The 23,319-nt window shown below is 37.2% G+C and overlaps 1 protein-coding gene across 1 annotated transcript in view; it reads left to right on the plus strand.

The window, feature by feature from the left end:
* The window catches only part of LOC139730620 (alpha-N-acetylneuraminide alpha-2,8-sialyltransferase-like), a 65,885-nt gene that overhangs the window by 4,192 nt on the left and 38,374 nt on the right, over nucleotides 1-23,319 (plus strand). Inside the window, exon 2 of the mRNA XM_071641477.1 lies at nucleotides 17,732-17,946. Coding sequence (XP_071497578.1) covers nucleotides 17,732-17,946 — 215 coding nt within the window. The remainder of the gene's footprint in view (nucleotides 1-17,731; nucleotides 17,947-23,319) is intronic.

Below are 23,319 nucleotides of genomic sequence, written 5' to 3' on the forward strand. Positions count from 1 at the left end.
TTTTGTTTTTGTTGTCAAGTAAGATTATTGTTCCAATATTTCACTCAAAGTGTGCACCAGATCGTTGAATTTCAATTCTGAAATTGCAAAATTGTTGGGAGGGGGATACCCACTCCCACCCCCTCCCGTGCCCCTTTCCCTATCCTTAGTACATTTTTCAGATTGACCAAAAAAAAAAAGATGAATAATTCTGAGTGCACAAGACTCGTCACTTAAATGAAAAAAAAGAATCAAAACGAGATGTACGAGATTCCCAATTCCATCTTTAAAAAGGCAAAAGCTCCCTCGTATGAGAAGGGTGGGGATAGCACTCTCCCAAGCCTTCTCCCTGCCCTCCCCCCATGCATACTCGTAGACTAAGGCTATACTGACTTTGAACAAAGACACTTTGCCAAATATGCCACAAATTGTGTGCACCAGATCGTTTAACTGCAATCATAAAAATACAAACTCCTCTCGTATAGGGGTCTCTGATTGACAAATTTCCAGATATTCTGACAAAAGTGTGCGCCAGATCGTTGAATTTCAGTTCTAAGAATGAAAAAGCTCCCTCGAATATGGGAGAGGTGTCTTGCCATCCTCCCATTGCTTGGTCCCCTCTATAGACTTAGTACACTTTGGGGAATGACAGTTTCCGAATATATATGTATAATATATATATATATATATAATATATATATATATATATATTTGGCGTTCCATGCCAAAGACCCGGGTTTGATTCCCGGCGGAGACCAATTTTTCAACTCTTGCACTTTTCCGAAAAGGAGAACAGTGAGAGGAATAATGATGTCAAAGCTACGCACCAATTTTTCCTTTCTTTGTTATACCTCACAATATATGTATATATATATATATATATATATATATATATATATATATATTGCGTGTATGAGTGTCTGTACGTGTACGTGTATATGCTTCATTCATTTTTCCTGAGTTTGTATTCATATTGCAATTGAGAAAGTGCGGGTATTGTGTGTACATATATACATTACTGCACCATATCTGTATGAAGTCTCTCTGCCGTCGTTTGCATGTTACCGTGCAATTCAATTGCGTAGCGATGTATCAAGGTTTGCGTAGCCCGTGCAATATTGTGTAGCGATAGTGCGTGTATTAGGAATTCGCAGTTGTGCCTAGTGAGTCACTGGTCTCTCGGAGCAAATATCATCCGACCATGAATCTCATTACAGCTCCGTGGCGTAATCGGCTCAGACCTCAATCTACTCTTGTCAAATTTCGTTCACTGTGTCTAAAATGGGAGTTTATGCCGCTGACACTAGCGATTCATTTTCTGTTTGCATCAGCACCGCTAACCCGTGCCTTTTAGCGATTAAAATCAATGGTGCGAAGGTTGTCGAGGTCATTGTTAGCAAGCATGTCTCACATCGGTACCGTTTGCCTTTTATTACTTATTTTACCCTTTTTAACGGTTATTACCAAATGCATAAAGCTAATTTAGCGTCTACAATATTGTTGCTCATCTTCTCCTTAATTTCAGAAATAAGATTATGGCAAATATGCCAGAAATAATGTCATTAAAGGACAAGTTCACCTTCATAAACATAAGGATTGAGAGAATGTAGCAATATTAGTAGAACACATCATTGAAAGTTTGAGGAAAATCAGACAATCCGTTCAAAAGTTATGAATTTTTGAAGTTTTTGTGCAGTACCCGCTGGATGAGAAGACTACTGCAGTGTATGAATAACTTAGATGTCACATGCGTACAACAATATAAGGAAAATATAAGGAGAATTTCACAAAATTCCATCTTTTGAAAAAAGTACACATTCCCCTGACTCGTTACCGACAAATGTTATGGGTAATATTATTCCCCCTGCCTTTAGAAAGAGGCAAGTCAAGTGCTCTTTTATTATGCGAAAAAAGTGAAAATATGTTGAATTTTCTTTTACATTTTCTTTATACTGTTGTACGCATATGACTCACAAGCTGTAGTAGTCTCCTCATCCAGCTGTTCTAATACAAAAATTAAAAAAATTCATAACTTTTGCATCGATTGTCCAATTTTCATCAAACTTTCACTGATGTGTTCTACTAATATGGTTGCATTTTCTCAATCCTTATGTTTATGAAGGTGAACTTGTCCTTTAAAAAGATACTCGTCCCCGTACTTAGCACGTAATCCTGAAAATCATTACCGTTATCTTCATCACATCTCTCAAACGCCAACGTTTGGCTCTGATTTTATACAAAAGATTCACTATTCTACGGCAAAGCTACTATAAGAAAATGAGCAGCTTCAATCATTCTCAAGTCTGCGAGAAAGTTTGCTTTATCATCGCCATAGAACAACGACGCGACGTGTCGAAATACTCAATAACATACACTTGAATCAAATTATGTCAAACGTACAGTATTGACTTAGGGCCTAAAATCTATGAGTTACTTTGTCTTGACGCTTGCATTGGTACTGATCGACACATTGCCCTGCGTCTACGTAAATAAACACCGATGATTCAGTACGTAAGAGTAGCTGTGATTAAAAAAAGAAAAAAAATCATGGACATACATACTCGAGTTCGACTCGAACCAATCCGAGTCCAACCAGAGTATGTATGCCCATGATTTTTTTTTAAAAAAAATCATGCTTCTACTAAAACACTTCATCTTGGTACTCATTTACGTTGATGAAGGGCAACTTGTCCATCGGCTGCAGTATTGGGCTCGTAGGTCTTTACTTTAAGTATTAATTTCCAGTGTGGGTTTAGATCATGTTTCGTCGGAGCAGACAAGTATCATCTTCGTGCTCCCCCCCCCCCAGAAAAAAAGGTTTAAAAAGCGGTCATTTCAGCCAAAGTGGGAAAGGTAGGATGATATGTAACAGACCCCTCCCCAAGGAAAAGTAAAGGTTCTGATTTCACTATCTATCCCACAAAACCCAGAGCAAGACACAGTCTCAGGTCCTTATGCAAAATCAACGTGGAATAATAGTGACGATGTGTTCCAAAGGGCTGAAGTCAAAATGCTTAATCTCACTGTTATAGGTTTACAGTATCTCCGATCTTCCGTTATATAAATTGAATGATATTTACAGTCAACGTGTAATAGTACTAAATGTGGATCCATCGTCTCGAGTTATTGATTGGTATCTACGCATACATTAACCCTAATAGAGCCCTGGGGGGGGGGGGGGGGGTTGAATCGACCCCCCCCCCTCGACATTTTCAGCGACCATTCTGCCGCGCGATATTTTTTTTTTGACCGCGCCGCTCGCTGACTTTTTTGCTTTCAAGTCTCGCACATCTTATGACACCATTTTCGCGAAAATCGGACATACCGTTACGACGCTGCACGACCTTTTATACATGCTTGTCAGACCGAAAATGACTCAAAAACGTGATTTTGTGTACAAAATATAAGCAAATAAGAGTTTTCCCACCTTACTCAAAAAGATATGATTATTTCACTTTTAATGGCTGAAATCAATTAATTTTAGCATAATTATGCTGAAAATAGGTTCTGTAAGAGATTTCTTGCAAAAAGACGAAAAAACAAAAGGTGGAAAAACAAAGAAATAAATAAGAAATTAATAAAACAATAGAATTCATAAGACATTTATTTTGATACCAGATTTTTTCAGGTACATTGTATGGAATGCTACAAGGAATAATGTCACCAAGAATTAGGATGCCATCAGCTTTTTTTTTTCTGAATTAGAGCAAAATTTATGATTTCACGCACATTAATTAATATAAAAAATATACAAAAAGATATTTTTCTTCTTTTATAGTGTGGTAGATTACGCGACAAGTAATGTATGTGCCAATTTTCAGGCTGATTGCGCGATCGACAGCCGAGATCTGGGGGGGGGGGGGGTTGAATCAACCCTCCCACGGCCACAGAACAGGCCAAAAAGCTCGGCCTGGTTAGGGTTAAAATGTACTACACGGAATAATTGAAGCAATCAGATATGCGTCTAGGCCTACTTTGATGTGCGAGGTAGCAAGCGACCGAGCATTACAGTGACAGTTATCTTTGACGTCATTACCTATTAGTAATTGTAGCTCTGTTTCCATTCCATCATTGCTTTGATATTACTCACTATGTCATGTAAATTATTTTTTAAGTGTGTGTGTGTGTGTGTGTGTGTGTGTGTTTTTTTTTTTTTGGGGGGGGGGGGATAGAGATTCACCCTTACTCCCTAGCTGTCTTATTCTCCTAGTACTGTACTGCCACCCAAAGAGGATGACATTGGTTATTAAAACCAGCAGTCACCAGGAGTGATAATGAGGTGTCAGTTAGGAGAAAAAATAATCCACTGAAACAAAGGAATCTGAAGGGGAATTGTGTATAAGCATTGATCTGGATATACATGCTTCTCTATAATTATGCTGAAGAAGAAAAGAGAAGTGAGCATACATAGTGTGAACTTGCACTTTGCACTTACATAGAATAACAAAAACCTTTTCAAACTAAAATGAGCAGGAAGGCAATTTTAGATGCGACATTTTACTGCTATTGTTTTGTTTTCTTTTAACATTTTCAAACTCTGTTGAAGAAATGATTATAGGCATTGTTTACCATTTGGAGATAAAACAAAAACCCAGATTTAGTGCTTCAAAATAGTTCTGAAATGTGAGTTAGGGATAAAAACAACCAGTGCACATATGCATCAAATGCGATAACTCGAACATTTGTTAATATCACTGCTCCCAAAGGTAAACAGTACCTTAAAACCAGTAGATATTGTTGATATTGGATGAAGAAAAAATGACTAGAGAGAGAGAGAGAGGGGGGGGGGGGGGAGAAAGAGAGAGGAGGAAGAGTGTGGGAGAGGAATAAGGTTAACTCTTATGATTATTTCCATGTCGTAGGCTTTACAATCTTAGAACTAAATAGTGGAAGACAAGGAGGAGTACCACCGATATTTGACACATTGCCAAGCATCTTGGAGATGTAAGTCGCAGACTGGTGACATTATTAATGTTGGCTGATTTTAAGAAAACAGATGCACCTTGAATTGGACCTTTGCTTTCCATCACCAACATTTGTCATACTGTTACACAAATTTGCAGTCTAGTAAAACGTTAGATAAAAAAAAAGTACCTCAGCAGAACACGGCAAAGCTTCCTCATTCCCGAGACTTTATTTGCTTGGCCAAAACACGATGCCCATTATGTACGATTACTCTAAAAGCAGAAGAATTTATAAATATATTGCATGACAGGCACCGGTTAGAATTCGATAATGTGTCATTCCAAAGAGAAATTGATAGACCTGGATAGAGAAGAATAACTCATTTAGCCGAATTTAGACGAATTTAAAGAATGATGAAAATGCATGTATCAGAAAAGACAAACAACAGAGATAATTATTAGCACAAGAACAAGAAACACGAAGGAGAAAATATGAGAAAACGAAGTATAAAGTGTAATTGCTTTGAGTGAGATAATTCTTATCAAACTGACATACGCTATACATATCTAGTATAATTTGAGTTTTGATCATATTTATCTTTTGGTGGCTCGATCGGCAAATAAGATTCTAAATAGATTATACTTTTGCTTTTATTTCGGGCCACTACATTTTTTTTTTGCTATCAAAATTTTAAATCTAAAGATTCTAGCGGCCCGAATAGGTCACAAGACAAAAATGTTAGTGTCTCACCGTGATTTATCGTTACCAAGAAAATCAATGTCATTTTTATTTTTTTATTTTTTTATTTTTGCCTGACATTGAAATTTTGTAGCCGGCAAAAAATTAGAAGACATGAAATTAGAACTATTCAACGAAATATGAAAACAATTATAGATCATGTTAATGGAGTGAAAATTGGCAGGCTTGATAAAGGGCATCAAAAACAACGTAATGTACCTTTTAAGTAAGAAAGAAAAAGATACAAAATGAAATAATTTGATAGATCTTAAAGCAATGATTAATTATGGTAATTGTGTAATAGGAGAATCAAATAACATGTACTCTATGCTCACTAAGTTTTACAGTTTAGATATTGAATTAAAGCATAAAGATGAATTTTCAATGACACCACATATTCATGAAATGATCATATCCAACACGAAAGTTTACCTAATTCAATTTGAAATGATTAATATTTGGCCATAAATTTGACAGAAAAAAGAAAGTAATATTTGCGAATTTGATCGTTAAAGCCAGCGACACTCTTGCCGAAATGCATACAGATTGTTTGTTTGTTTGTTTGTTTGTTTTATTTCTGCATTCAATCAGATACAATTTGAATACAAATTTCAAAAAGTACAAAGACAAAGAATAGCACGTGTAGTGAAATAAATCGATAACAGTACCCAAATAGATACACATAGGTGATTGCATTGAGCAATGTAGATACACAGAAACATGATATAAAATATACAGTATTTTTCAGTAAACAACAGAGATCATTGAATGCAGGAGACCACCATCGTAAGCGATTAAGCTTGAAATGGATGGAGGCCTCATAAAAGGACTATCCAACGACACAACTCTCTTGGAGGAAAGTGATCAGGTGGGTGCAGTGCAGTTGCAGGTGTGAGTGCAAGATGCAGTTGAAGGAAGAAAATAGAGATTGACAAAAAAAAAAAATGACAATCATTTACCATAAATATTTGTTATCTTGATTGGTTTGGAGAATATGATTGTATGAAATATCGTTTTAGTGAAGCTTTCAAAGAATAAATACTTGAGCATGACTTTATATTGTCCGGGAGATTATTCCAAATGTCCGGACCCGAATGTCTTATAGATTTATGTGTCACTAATAATTTGGGATTCAAAAGATGGAAATTTCTACATATACGAGTAGGGTACGAATGGACAGAAGTATTAAACCTTAACATGTTATTAAACGATGATGGAAGTTGATCACGAATATATCTAAACATAATTACTGCTACTTGAATAATATTCAAATCGAAAACCTTCAATGTTTTAAGTTCATGAAATAAAGAATCAGTATGAGCCAGAAAATGCGATCCTGTACAAATACGTATAACTTTGTTTTGTAATTTGAAAATAGAATTTATTTTGGTAGAGCCGCAAGTTCCCCATACAACATTGCAATAACTTACATATGGGAGAATTAAAGAAATTATATAATAGAAATAAAGTTGAACGAAGAAGAAAGAACTTCAGCTTGGAAATAATCCCTATATTTTTAGAAATACACGTTGTAACATGATGCAAATGCTCATTCCAAGTCAAACTTTCATCTATATATACTCCCAGAAATTTTGAATTTGTTTTCTTTTCTAATGGGATATCATCAATGTTAATATGTATCAGCGTATCTACATTATGAGAATGAAGTTTAGAATAATGAAATGAGTCTTTTTTATATTCAAAGAAAGTTTATTAGACTTAAACCAATTTGATACTTTACTAATTTCAATATTCAAAGTATCATTTAAAATCTTAAGATCTTTATGAGAATAAAATATGTTGGTATCATCAGCAAATAAAACAGTTACTTAGCCGTGAGTTATTATCCCTTTTCAGAACGAGAAAAACACATAACAACAATGCTCACTGTCAAAAATATTTCTTGGCCCGATCGCGCCACCAATTAAATGATGGTGGCTGAATTAAAATAAAAAAGGATGGAGGACGGGGCGATTAAGTAGACATGTATGGTTGGCATCATACGAATACCGGACGCAACATATAGTACAATGTAAGATGTAATGACAAGCGGAAATAAATACACATATACTTGTGGTAAAATGTATGTAATTGATCACCAGCTCGGCTGACGTCTGTATTGTTTTTGTGGTGTGGCTGGCTGTGCCGGGACGAGGAGGGATATGTATGTACTGGGAAAGAGAGTGTATTGCGTGCTATGATGCGTTCCTGGTGGCGACCTACGGGTGAGGGTTTATTTGTTCATAATTATAATTTTGGGAAGTGGAAAGCAGTTCAAACGGATAATGGTTTAGACAGCACAGAATAATGGGCATTATGGTGGTCATTATCTATCGTTATTCACTTATCCAAATGGTGCAAAAAGTTAAACCCCGGTATATTATGTACAGGTTATAGTACATACGGTACATACTCAAAACTAATTGCTGATGGTAATAGTGTTGCACAGTAACTACGTGATATGGACAGTTTTCAGAACTATATGGCTGCACAGTTCAATGTGTTGTACACATACATGGAATGATAATGAAATTAGGATGGAAATCATTGAACATGAGATGAATAATAAGCTATGGAATACTGTAGAATGAACATAATTGATTGGACGTGATTTAAAGGGGCTGTACAGTACTGGTTGAGGCGGGGATTCATGTTTTTTATATTCCTAAGTGAGATAATGAGAAACCTCTTGTGAAATATGAAAGAGCATGTAATTTTAAGAATGATTCAACATTTATTTGATGAAAATTGGTTTTCAAATGGCTGAGATATCCAAAAAAGTGATAACAATAAAAGACTACAGGCCACAACTTTATTAAGATCTCTTTGTTTCACCTAGTTTTTGGATATCTCAGCCACTTCAAAACCGATTTTCATCAAATAAACTTTTAATACCAATTGGAATTGCATGCTCTTTGACATCTCATAGAGTGGTTTCTGAATATCTCGCAAAACGTTAAAAGCTAAATCCTCACCTCGACCAGAACTGTACACACCCTTTAAACGATAACAATCTTGAAACATATTTGGAGAGCACAAAACATAAAACGATAGAGGACAGTTAGATATAATGGTTGGCATATAAGAACATAGCAATATTAGGAGAATTGAGTAATGAGAAGCAGAAATAAGCACATAGAGAGCGAAGTTTCCTGCTTGACAGACGTGAGTGTTGCTACGGTTGTCCCATGTGGCTGTCTGTGGAAGGAAGGATCGTGTCATGTACAATGTACTTCGAAAGAGGGTTTGTTTGTTTGTTATTCCACGTTTCAACAAATAAACCATAAACATAACAAAAAAATTGCATGGGTGACTTGTCGAATACAGCAATTAAGACAATTAAACATCTCAAATATGAGGAATCTACATAGAAGCGTTGCTTCGAAAGCTTGGCAGCACAAAAGGCAAGAAGTGAACTACTGCAACGTCTGCTAGCAGCTCTTCTTCTTCCTCCATCACGACTAATATGTATGATATATATATTATACACAAGAAATGCACAAGAAATGCCATGGTAGACGGGGAATCACATATTTGCCAAACGTTACGAATGAATGACGGAGTACGTAGGAGGAGTATCATGCATTATCGTTGTCTTCACTGCTAAACAAATCTTGAAGAGTATACTCTGTCCTTTTATTTCTCACAATAACCACTAACAACGGAATTTTTCAGAAATAGTGACTCTTGATGGACATTGTTGTAGAAAAGCTTACGTAGTTGGCTGCCTTGGTGATTCATTCTTCAAGTGTACACGCCAGTCTTGATGTTTTGCTCTCATAGTCAGATCACTAGCTTATTATAACTGACTACTAAATTTAAAACTCTTTCTCGTTTGTATGCGTATAATGAGCGTATGCGGGTAACGGGGAACGAGATGGCTTGAAACTGCTCTGAGCATTAGGAAAACTGAAAAAAAAAACTGAAACACGGTAAAAAAAAGACTAGACAAGAAAATGGCCATTCTACCACTAAATGTCACCTTGCGAATGGATTTACTATCTACACAAACACTACACGAAATTAGCTATACTTTAGTATTCCATGGAGCCGGGTCCTATTATCATGGAATCGTCCTCATACTATGATACACCAAGATACAAGAGAGCAAAGAACATGTACAGAAATTGACCGGAATTCTCACTACCATAGAAAGCATCCTTTGTAATATCACTGTGAATTGTCATAGTTGCTGTGTTATTGCTATTATCAACATTTCTCTTCGGCTCCTAGTAAGATAAATTCATTTCCGTAGTATAGGGGAAGATAAGCTACCATCCGTCTTGTGTGCAAAGCAAAGAAATAGTATGCGATATTTCTCATGTTTATACTGCAATTGCAGGATAGCTATTTTAAGCAACACGTAAGTACACACAAACAACGTTCGAAATAATCAACCTATCCAATTACCTTGAACAAGTCCATGTATTGTCAAAGGATAGAATGTCAAATGACTCGCCTGTCTTTGCGAGGTTCTATTATACTGCGACATATGTCGTCTTTTCTTCAAGCATGTTTTGCTCGAATTTATACATTTGCATTTATCGAAATTAAGTAAGGAAGTGTGTGCTACGGGTAGGAATAACAAACCTGCAGAAATATCCTAGTTAGGTTTTCTTTAATCAAAGCTGTCCACAATTCTACGATAGTCATTAAATGGAGAGGTAAGCAAGGGTCGTCTATTGCGACAAGGATTGTCGCCCCGACAAGGATTGTGGCCCCGACAATCTTTGACGGAGTTGGCGTCAAGGATTGTCGCCCCGTCAAAGATTGTCGTCTGGCGACAATTTGTGACGAGGGCTGGCGGCAAGAATTGTCGTCCGCCCTCGAAGCACAGTTTGCTGGGTAATATCGTTCTTGACATAGTCATTGAAATACCAACACATAACTTACATGGCTACATCCATGCAAACATGCCATGTACAAAGTCATGGTGAGGTTTCAAGGAAGTATGTATGTGCGCGCGCACATGATAATTTAGTGTCCGTTTGTGCGTGTGTGTGTGTATGTGTGTGTGTGTGTATGATGGAAGAATGTGTTTATTATGTCAGCGTATGTGTTTTGGCTGCGCGTGGGGAGGGATACCAAGTAAGCTGTTGCTGGCATAAACGTTATATTGATTTTATCATCAGCTTTGACTTTGATGAGTTTGTTTGACGGATTTGTATATGAATTCGGAGTGGTGCTTGCGTGCGGGCGGATGCTGATTTTATGTATACGGTCAATTATGTCTTATATTGGGAAGTCGTTTCATCAGGAAGGAAGGTGGTATCGGTTCGGGTTTGTGTATGTGTGTGTGTGTGTGTGTGTGGGGGGGGGGGGGGGTTACATTTCGTTATTCCGAAGGTTCGATATTCTGAAGGCTCTTCAGTCCGAAGGTTCGTTATTCCGAATTAATTTCATTTTCGGATCAACGAACCTTCGGAATAACGCCACAAATGTTCGGATTAACGAACCCTTTTTCATTTTCGGATTAACGAACCTCTAGGTATAGAGAATTGTGTGTTTCGGATAAATGAACCTTTGGAATAACGAACAGCACCCGTGTGTGTGTATGTGTGTAGGTGTGTGTATGTATGTGGGTTGGTGAATGTGGGTGTGGGATGCTTTAGGTTTTGGTTAATCGGGGGTTGGTGGGTTGGGGATTTGATTTGAAGAAGAATATTATAAATGGTATGACAGATTTCGGGAAGATTTAATATTTAGGATAAATGTAGATTTGTTTCGGTTGGGGGGGGGGGGGGTTGGTCGGGTTTTTTATGACTGATTTTATTTTAGATTTGTATAATGTATTTGTGTTTTTTTTAATGTATATGCCCTTGTAAGTAAGAAGGTGTTTCATGATCCAAACCAATATATTCAAGGGATATAGGTTTGGTAGGGCCCTATATGTCACAACTTTCTCGTGAAGAAATTGATAGTAGGAGTGATCTATAATCGAGTTATCTATGTTGAAGTGAGATTATTTGTAGTATAAATTGACAAATGGATTTGTTTGTGATTCGAATTGCCATTTGTAACGTTTTTGTTCATGTTACATCCAGAATGGGTCGATTTATGAATTATTTGAATGAAATCAATTAATATCAAGGAAAAAACAGAAATAAAGTGTTGAGGTGGATTATTTGCATTATGAGGATTTGAGTGTTTGTTGGTGTTTGTTTACAACACGTATGTATTGGCGGTGTGCATATGACAAAGATAGTTATAGTTAAGGGTTGCAGCTCGTTATTCCGAAGGTTCGTTATTCCGAAGGTTCTTTGGTCCGAAGGTTCGTAATTCCGAAGGTTCGTTGTTCCGAAGATTCGTTATTCCGAAGGTTCGTTAATCCGAAATGAAATAAGATTCGTTATTCCGAAGGTTCATTAATCCGAAAATGATACAAGGTTCGTTGTTCCGAAGCTTCGTTGATCCGAAAATGAAATAAGGTCTGCTATTCCGAAGGTTCGTTGATCCGAAAACGAAATAAGGTACATTAATCCGAAAACGAAATAGGGTTCGTAAGTCCGAAGGTTCGTTAGTCCGAAAATGAAATAAGGTTCGTTATTCCGAAGGTTCGTTGATCCGAAAATAATAATAGGATCGTTATTCCGAAGGTTCGTTAATCCGAAAATGAAACAAGGCTCGTTATTTCGAAGGTTCGTTGATACGAAAATAAGAATAGGCTCGTTATTCCGAAGGTTCGTTGATCCGAAAATAAAATATGGCTCTTAAATTCCGGACAAAGGAGTAAAATTCTTGTCGTGACAAAATATTGTGTTTTAATTAGAATACTGTTTTATGTGTTCGTTGACATCTGTGCGCATATGTGTGACTGTGTGTACTGAGGTCAAGTACATAGAACCTTTGAAATTACTGTTAAAATGCCCATCTTATCTTTCACTCCCATTATCGTCGACTTATAGCCATCGTGTATCGGTAGTCTAAAATTCATCATCATCATAACAATTCAGGAGAGGCATGTTCACTTTGAAAAGGGGATGCCAGCATACTCAAACTCTCTTTTGACACATAAACACATACGCGCGCGCGCACACACACACGTGCAAACAGGCAATCACAAACACACGCTATTCCATACAAACTTTTTATCAGCGACGTAGAATGCCGTCGTAATTTTGTTATTCTATTTCTACATGTATACTATAATGACGAAAGAAGAGGTATTTACTCCTCCGGAGGATGAGCTCGTCCCCTCCCACTCCTTCTTCACTTCTTCATCATTGTCAGGAAAATACATTCGTTATTTGAAATGATTACCATATATACTGCCATTCTAACATGTCTCAAGCAGAAAAAAAAAATCACACACACACATGCGTGGTCTTAAGAATAAAGGGTATTAAACAAATACCTTACGAAAACAAGACACACCGCGTCATTTGATATTGGTACAATAAAAAAAAAAATGTACGTATAGATGTTGCCGATTGTATTGGTCGCTATCATACGACCAATCATAATCATGATTCTGAATGCTAAAAATAACCATTATGAAGGTGGACGATGTGAGCTCATAATGAACCGCTGCACGTCGAAGATCCCGACTACAGTATGGGGAAGGTGGGGCATGGAATGGAGCACAAATTTTTCAAACTTACAAAATGATATCCTCATTGACTCAAAAACAGTAAAAATAACAGTTTGAGATACACGTTGTATGAACTTTATTATGTAAACGAAAAAACGACAAAACCACTGTAAAATTTCAGGGAAACTCGAAGCAAGTTTTACAAAAGTAATATCAAACTTACCCCATCTCTGGGGATAATGGCACTTAAAGGGCTTACTCGCCAGTTTTTACTCGTGAACGGACGTAGTACGCCGTGGAGCCCATCGGCGGTCATTATAGTATGTAAACCGCTATGAAGGAAATTCTTCCTCCCTTTCTTTTTTTTTTCAGTTTTAAGGTGAAACAAAGGGATGTGTTGAAAACATCATGATGTGCTATGTAAGTTTTATTTCTGCTTTTACTCTAAAAAATGAAGAAATTACTTTTATTTTTCCATTTTTGTCCCTCATAGTTCGTGCTAACAAGAACGCGGTCTTCTCCCCCCCCCCCTTTCTCTCTCATGCTAACACAATGGACAAGTTGTTCAATCTGTGTAAAAGCACCACATTCGGCTTATAATATTCAAACAGATTTTGCTAATGAGCCTTTCTGAAATCTGGCGTCTTCTCCCGTTGCCATGGCAACATTAAAAAAATCGCGTGTTTCCAATGATATGATACCAATTTTCAAGAAAAGTGGCTCACTTCATAACTAGTACTGGAATTACTTGTTCTATTGCAATAAAAGTTATTCTCTTATTTCTTCTCATGTTGCCATGGTAACACATTGTTTTTGAAAAAAAATATATCTTTACTCATTTTACAGTAGCAAAGGTGCCAAAACTGACTAAAAATTTATGGACTTACAGCCACCTGTTCAAATGCAATCGAAATGGGGATGATAAACACTCTCTGTTGCCATGGTAACACTTAAAAGTTCCGGAATCTGCCATGTATTTATAATGAAATAATGTAAAAACTTGAAATAAGTGTCTGAAAATATCTCTTTCAGTTTAAAGCTTTGTTTGCCATTAGCATCTTGGTTATACAAAGTCACATTTCCCCTAGGGCATGGTGATTACTATAGCAACGACTTTGCAGAAATATTGATAGAACAAGAGCACCGGCATCAACCATAGCTTATATCACTAAATACACAATGCTCCAACTATGGCTCACTGAAACTAAACCTTAGTGGTCTAGCGATTACTATGATGCCTGTTTAGCATTCACGAAGCTCCAAATATTTTTCCATACTCGCTTGAACATCCACTGAACGTTCAAAGATGTATATACAATAATTAATATAAGAACAATGATTTCTGTATGAAAGGAAATTATTTTCATAGGCCTGGGAGCAGACTGGGACGTCGTCCTAGCCCCGAACCCTAAGCTGTAATGCGCTTGCATGACGGTTAAAATGATTGTGCATCTTATTGGACGGAATGACCTATACTTCGAACTTCCATCTTCAAATATAAAGAATATCAACCTGAGAATCAACCTTTCTCAGTTATAATAATTATGGACAAATACAATGTGCAGCGTCATATACATCCCTTTGAAAAGAATGCTGCAGCGCCCATGGTTAAAGGTATGGTATAATATTGGTTGAGGTGAGGATTCAGCATTTAACATTTTGCAAGATACTTAGAAACTGCTTTATGAAAAGATAAAGAGCATACAATTCTAAGAGGAGTTCAAAGTTTATCTGATAAAAATCGGTTTTGAAATGGCTGAGATATCGCAAAACAAAGTAAAACAAAGCGATCTCAATAAAAGGTGGGTCCCAGTCACCTTTTATCAGGATTGCCTGATTTTTAGATATCTCAGCCATTTCAAAACCAATGTTTTATGAAATAAACTTTGAATTCTCCTACAATTATATGCTTTTCCATATTTCATAAGAGGTTTCTCATCACACACACACACACACACACACACACACACACACACACACACACATCATCATCATCATCATCATCATCGTCATCATCATCATCATCATCGAGAAATCGTTGGAAACTTGGAGCCCCATCTCAGCCGAAACTGTACCATCCTTACAAGATCACGTTTCTTTCCATTTCCCCTCCCCTTCCCCTGCCAGTAAGTCCTCTTGGCTCTGCCGCAGTGTATATCAGGGCAATCCCCCCTCCCCCTCCCGACAATAACCCCCGGCTAGTTACTTGTTAGTGATAAGGTTAGAGTAAAGGTTAGGGTTAGGGTTGGGTTCAGGGTTATAGGGTTAGGGTCAGAATTAGGATTAGGGTTAGGGGAAGGGGAAGGGTCCGGGGTAATTGCCCTAGACCCCCTGCCGCAGGTCATTTCATTATTGGATTGATATGAAATGCTGATACCGCGGCAACAACACTTTTCACTGTGAATCTAGTAATAATCAAAGTTGCCCTGCGTTATCATCATTGCTACCATCGATAATTATAGCCATTACTACAATTAATGATACTTTTTAGTCTTGTCAATACGCATTAATCATTCTCTGTATTGGTCTTATCGTCGTTACTGTTATTATCATTAAAAATGTGAAGGTGTCTGAAGGTAGGATATAGACAAATCACACAGCCCCCTATGCCCCTGGATCGTTGCTCAGGTAAATAATTGTTCAGACTGAATTAAAAACAAGATTCTTGTTTATGCCACTTCTTCACGCAACACGACGTGCTTTAGCTGAAATTATACACGTGCATCATCCTCCCCGAGACAATATCGAATTTTCATTGCATGATATCCAAGCATTTTTTTTTTTCCTGATTACGACAACTTATTTTATTATCACATTGAGAATATTTCATTTTCGGAATTACGAACCTCATTTCATTTTCGGATTAACGAGCCTTATTTCAATTTCGGATTAACGAGCCTCATTTCATTTTCGGATTAACGAGCCTTATTTCATTTTCGGATTAACGTGCCTTATTTCATTTTCGGATTAACGAACCTTCGGAATATCGAACCTTATGATATATTCAGATTACCGAACCTTCGGAATAACGGACCCTATTCTATTTTCGGATCAGCGAACCTTCGGATTAACGAACCTTCGGAATAACGCCACAAATGTTCGGATTAACGAACCCTTTTTCATTTTCGGATTAACGAACCTCTAGGTATAGGAAATTTGCGTGTTTCGGATCAACGAACCTTCGGAATAACGAACCTTCGGAATAACGAACAGCACCCATAGTTAAGACTGATGGAAGAATATGACTACAGTGAATAAATGAACAAAGACAGGGTTATAACATTTAGGGAGGGTACCTCCCTCATATGCCTTTTCTCTCGGTCTCTCTCTCTCCTAGCCCGCCTCACCGCTGAAATTGACACACCCATACTATTTTGAAATCTACGCTGCTGTGAACTCTATAAATACGTGCTCATACACGTTGAAGGCATTTTTATTGCCATAGTAGTGCCTGCTGCTCAAAAAAAGTTTGTTCGCACAAACATCAAAACACAAACACAAACAGACACACGTACGCATACAGGCACACGTATACACACAGACAAACAAACCACTACCACTATACAACCACCACACATGCACAGTTTCTACATATTGTATTATCATACTCCAAACACACACACACACAAACACACACGCTCACACACACACACACACACACACACACACACACACACACACACACACACACATACGCATAACTTACCAGTCATACCCATCCCACCAAAGCATAACACCGGAGCAACCACCCCGAGCCGGGGGCGACAATCTTTGACGGGGCGACAATTTTTGTCGCAACAATTTTTTTTTTTTGCCATCATAGATTGTCGCCATCGAGGTCAAAAATTGGGAACTGCACAAGCGTCACAGATTGTCGCCAGACGACAATCTTTGACGGGGCGACAATCCTTGACGCCAACTCCGTCAAGGATTGTCGCCCCGAGCCGGGGGCGACAATCCTTGTCGCAACAGTCGTCATCGGCATCATCAAAGACAAACAAAGACACAATGTCTGATGTAAAAATTGTATGTCTGGCATGTCTGGTTAACAGTGAGATGCCTTGCACTCTGTTTGATGTAGTTTGCATTGCGCCTCCAATGCAACCAAAGAGTTTTACTATTTGCTCACTTTTGATGATTTTTTTAAAATATAAAGTAATATCATTTGTGACGTTGTTTGTTGCACTGCTGTCGTAGCCATCAGGGCTTTTTAAAATGCATATCCCTCGTGGATCTAACAATGAAAATTTCCATTTTTTACATTTTGTATATCTATGCCTTTATATAATTTCATTTCATTTCGACTATTTATCAGAAGTATGATAATGCTCTCCACGAAAAAGCATATTGCCGTGATCTACTCAGTGAATTACATACCTTCATTTTCTTCGAGGCCAAGAAAACGCAGAGCTGTATTTCCCATACAGTATACAATCTACAGCAAGCAATGAAAGGGATCGATATCATTTCAGAAAGTTATTTACTTACTTTAAACATTGTCTCTTTCTCTCTCTCTCTCTCTCTCTCTCCCTTCCTCGCCCCCTCCTTCCACCCCTTTTCTCTCTCCCTCTCCCCCAGGGTAATACACGATTGTGTTCGCTGAAGAGACTCGTGGTCATGACGATATGGATTGGTCTCGGATGCATTGCCATTAGCGTGTTCCGAGCGCCGTCCGACTACGACATGTCTCGAGAGATGACCCGATCTCAACTCTTGCCCCTTCTTCGTGGCGACATCGGGCGACAGATCAATATGCAGCTGGATACCACACCCGATAAATCGACTAAAGAGAAGTGAGCCACTATCTATACACTCTTAAGGAGTGTTTTAATGATGAGAACTGAAATTCATAATCAGGGTTACACGAAACACGAGCCGCAATAATAATTGTACATGTTGCAAAGTTGCTATTGAAGATTTTTAAGGAGCCGATGTCATTCAAAAGTTTATTTTTTTTTCTTTGTTTGCAGTATTCGTTTCTCATTCATATCTGTCATCATCACCACTCATATCACCGCATAGTCTTCTTCTTTCTCTTGTATTCGTATACACACCCGTTGTCATTAGTTTCAATCAACAAGGAAAAATACAGATGTTGATAAAATGTTAGTGACGGTTGCACTATATAGAAACAAGGATGATACGAATAAGAGAATTCTGAAGGCAAAGGTAACGGGAAAAAGTCTTATATACAACTACTTCTTGTTTACGTATTCAGTGGTAATGGTGCCACAGCTACCAACTCATGTATATTAATTGACTGCCTCCCTTTTCCCTGCTCTATGGGGATTAGTATCACCCGTGTTCACCATGTCACCCTACCATTAATGACCGCTTTCAAATTAATCATGTTAAAGGGAACTTAGATTGAAGTGTGTGCAGCGTCTGCGTGAATATCATTACTTCTGCATGCTATCACTTCCTATCTATGTCTATCATTTGTAGTAACTAGAGCAACAACATACGAACAACATCATTTTTCATCAGTCATAATGATTCTATTTGATTACTGTTTTATAAATAGGCATCAATGAAGATGCCCATCTTGATTGATGCCCATTTATATATACATATATATATATATATATATATAAACACATTTTTCTACTGAAAAGTGTGCATTGTTTTTCCAGATGCAATGTATTATAGTTATCTTTAGGCCCCTATACATATTATGTATTGTATCATATTGCAGGATCTGTACTTTTTTTTCATTTTGCTAAATTTCATGAACTGATACATGTATACTTTTATAAAGGCCTACTATTTTTGTTGATGATGGAAAAAAAATTACATTGAACTGAACTGAAGATCTATGAGCACATGTAAAATGCATTATGATGAAATGCTGATTGTGCTTCGCCAAAAAGAAAGAAAGAAAGAAAGAAAGAAAGAAAGAAAGAAAGAAAGAAAGAAAGAAAGAAAGAAAGAGAGAAAGGTGTCATAATGTAGAACAGTGTCTGCTTTTCCACAGAGAATTAAACAGGCTGCCGGGACTTACGGTTACACTAGGACGATCATCATTGTATTTCTGTCAATGCTCGTACCATGAATTAGTGCCTCTCTCGCGCTCTTCACTTCTCACTCGCACTAAAGCATGTAAAGCGTGGCAAATTAAACGTATGGCGTACGTGCCACGGGCATACTGTGTGTCTAATGGGACGCCATGGCACAGGACAATCTTTTGCCACTGAAAAACAAAAAAATAATTCTGCATGAATTGTCATGGAATTCGAGGCCGTGTCGGTTACCATGGTGTAAACTGCCTTCGTAGAATACCTGGCAAAAAAAGATCGGCAATGAGATTTTAATGACACTGAAAGTATAAAACCCCTCCTTACCTTAGTACTCACATTGGTTCATTGAATACGTTTGCTGTTTTGACATAGTGTTAAGGAGTGGATTGGTTTAGTAGGGAATGGAAAGATGGGATAAGATGGTAGAAGCAGGGGAAAAAGACATGACAAGAGAGAGAGAGAGAGAGAGAGAGACAGAGACAGAGAGAGAAGGGGGAATTAAAACAATAAAAAGTATCTGCTACTTTCCTTTATCTCATCCCTCGTGTGCGTCGATGTATTATATTTAGTGAAAGTGGTAATTGATGTTTTACCTAGTTGGAGTTTCATATATTGTCAAAAAAATAAAAAATAAAAAAATGGGAAGATTTAAGAAATCAAAATTATGAAAGGGGGAGGAAGAAAAAGAAATGGGAGAAAAGGGAAAGTAAGAAGAATGGGGGAAAGAAAACAAGCAAGCTGAGAAATAAGAGCAAGATGGAAAAGTATAAGAAAAAAACCCCCACCCAAAAACAATAAAGAGAGGAATGATTCAATTCAATTCAATTCAATTCAACTTTATTTTCATTTCTATTAGATAAACAGGGGAAATTATAAACAATGCATTAACAGAACATATTTGCGTTAATTTCAAAAACGTAATTTAACAAAATGCATGTGATCATGAGTAACAACATAATTGCATTTCTTTTTTTTTGGGGGGGGGGGGGTTATACATATGCATAGTACAAAGATGGGAATGGAAATGGAGGGTCCCACTAAAAAGCAAAGCTCGGACGATATGGGACCCTCAGAAATACATAAGAGAACAAATAATGACTTAATGAAACTACAAACAGATATATGAAACAAAATCAAAGAAACCAATGTCAACTGACATAAAATTGAATTAGGAAGGAAAGAAGAAAAAAAAGGAAGAAAAAAAGGGGAAAAAAGAGAAAAAATGATACTACAACACGCGTCATCGTGGACACAAGCAAACTGGAATCCATGATGTAAGAGTAATGATAAGACGGACCCTGGATTGATATTGCGAAAAATTGGGTACATATACCGGTAAGAATACAGAAGAGAGGACATCATAAAAAGGAGAGAATAGACACAATGATATACGGTTCAATAACAGTAACATCTGAGGAGGACTTATGTTTGACAGATTATTTTTCTCTAATAATAGATTAATGCTTATAAAAAATGATGACTTGATTGAGATAATGAAGCAAACCTACTAGTAATTCGGTTGTACATTATAAGATTTCAATGAAAATAATGTTAATTTATTCTTGAATGAATTCAAAGTTCTTGCTGTTACTATATCGTTAGGAAGTGAGTTCCAATACTTTGGCCCATCGTAGATGATAGCAAAGCCTGAAACAAAAATGAGTATGTAAACTGTGATAGCATTAACTATGCGTTTTAATCGTGTTCCCGAATGTGGGATATGCAGCTTTACTAACGTTGTGGTAAATAAACTGTGATTAATATATAGATTGCTTTTTTTTTTTCATTGTCAAACAGTAACAGTGGCCAAGTAACGTATTTTGGCGGATGGGGGGGGGGGGTCTGATTGCTCCTGGTTGGGTCAAGATGAACAACAACCCTCTCCCCTGTAACGTCTCAAACGTTATCTGAGCTTGTTTCTTATTTAAAAAAAAAATCACATATACTATCTGAGTGAGGTGGTAATACTATGAGTGTCATCGTCCTCGATGAATATTTCATAACAATGTTCTGGATATATCGTTGTCCTCTTTTTCTTATTAATAGTTTCATTACTTCCTTATGCCATGCATATAGATGCTATTTTGAACTGTCCTAACGAACATAAAAAAGGCTGTTTACGTATGAGTCTCCTGTCTGTTTCAATGGAATTCTATAGTATACAGTGCATGTTAGCAATCTAACCGTACCAGCCGGAGGCAGTTCTGAGCCAAGATTCTGGAAATCGCCCATTGCTTCACCGAGTAAATGTCTGTGTTCGTGTGTAGTACAATGTGTATTCAAAAACGCGCCGGAGGGAAAATGTTAATGAGGTTGTCTCCTCAACTCATATCGTACCTAACGTTGCTAGAGCGTGCTTCACGCGTTTGCTAACACAGCAAAAGCAGGAGGAGGCGTTGGCACGATTCGCCTAGCATTGTCCATTCAATTCCGATGTGCGCATTTGAGGGTGACTCCGAGAAATATTCAGCTGATTTATGTAGTTACCCTCATGTCTCCCCTGTCTGGTCATACACCAATGCCCTTCACATAGTTTATGTCTCATGACTTGAGAAATGATCTTGCAAAGGGTAGAATAGAGTAAGTAAATGTATATTCTATATAATATATAAACGTCAGTGATTAATAATTTTGATGTAGTACAGCACAAACAATAGGGTTTATACCTTTATATTAAATTACATTTCAGCGGCAGTCCCCCTTCAAAATTTAGGCCCTACATCCTGACATCATTTTCTTAAACTAGATGGCTGAGGAATTACACATGGTGGTTGACACACACTCTGTAACGTTAGGGGTTTCGTTTTCAAAATTCCAGATTCGATAACTCATTATAAAAACGCGGAATGATTTCAAGTGTTCAATGTCACCCCAGCGTTTTGATTGATGTAGCACTCTCATCAAAAATGAAATAAACCAAGAAAGATCAAGACCTCAAACTTTGATGTCTTAAAGAAATCGGATTACAACAAGTCATAGAACTACACGTTTTGCCTTACAAAGTACCAATAAGCGGACATAACCACTCTCAATGAAATAGAGTATGTATCAATCTATGTGGTTATATTGTGGATGTTTAGCACTATGTCATCAAGGATATAGTCTTATAGCTTCTTTGTTATCACAACTATTCATACAATTCGACCATTCATTCATAAGCAGTGCACGTGTCCTCAAGTTCGTGCTGTTTTCCGTCTTTGTTTATCTTGCTGTTAGTCTTACGGTCTGATGTATACATAACCAAAACGAATTCTATTTGATGGAATCAAACTTTGCAGTAAATATCTGTATACGAAATTGAAAATGAATTGAAGCAACATGACTTTACATAGTGCGTTATTACAAAATGCAGAAGCCTGTGTCTTTAACTTGTCGCTTTCAATTCCAATATCTAATCTCTACTTCTAAATAACTAGACTCAAATGGGAAGAATCGAAATCTTGAGTGACCGGATTAACCGTATTCAATGTTTCCCCACAGAGAGTAGTGCTAGTGTAATCCATTCCGAAGAATAGAAATATCGTCAGCATGAGTCAGCATGATGGCATTTACTCATGAATTTGTTGATGGTGGCAGCATATTGTGAAAACTTTGTATGCTAGAAATACTACTTTCTTGCATCTGAATATCATTGTATCGCGCATGGTTGATAAACAAGATGATTTAGATACCTAAGAGAAGTTACTTGAAATAAAAAGCGACATTAAGTAAACATAAAAAAATTACCATATTGATGTCATCGCCTTTTTCTTCCTTATTCTGTGTAAGAAAGGCAAAAATGAGAGTGACTGCCATAACGAATAGCAGGGAATTTACCCCAAATGTTTACGTGGCCAGTGATTGCATCAATAATGAGAACTTTAAATGGCAAATCATTTCACTGCTGATGCGGTGAAGAATAGTACAATTGAAATCATGACATCCTGGCGTAAATGAGAGGAGAGAAATTAGAACCATGTGAACATTATTGATAACATATAAATCATTTCAAATACCGGTGTTGAACAATCGAACTGCGTCCATGTTCACATATAACGTTTTGAACGTTGATGCAAGAAATCTGACTATTGTGTAAAATGTGCATCTAGATACATTATATTCGATTTGAAAAGAAAATTATTGTGAAACGTAATATGTATCGTTGAATCG

Source organism: Diadema antillarum, unplaced genomic scaffold (genome assembly GCF_040938485.1).
Source record: "Diadema antillarum isolate AM-2024a unplaced genomic scaffold, OU_Dant_1.0 seq00000323_RagTag, whole genome shotgun sequence".
Taxonomy (NCBI): Eukaryota; Metazoa; Echinodermata; class Echinoidea; order Diadematoida; family Diadematidae; genus Diadema; species Diadema antillarum.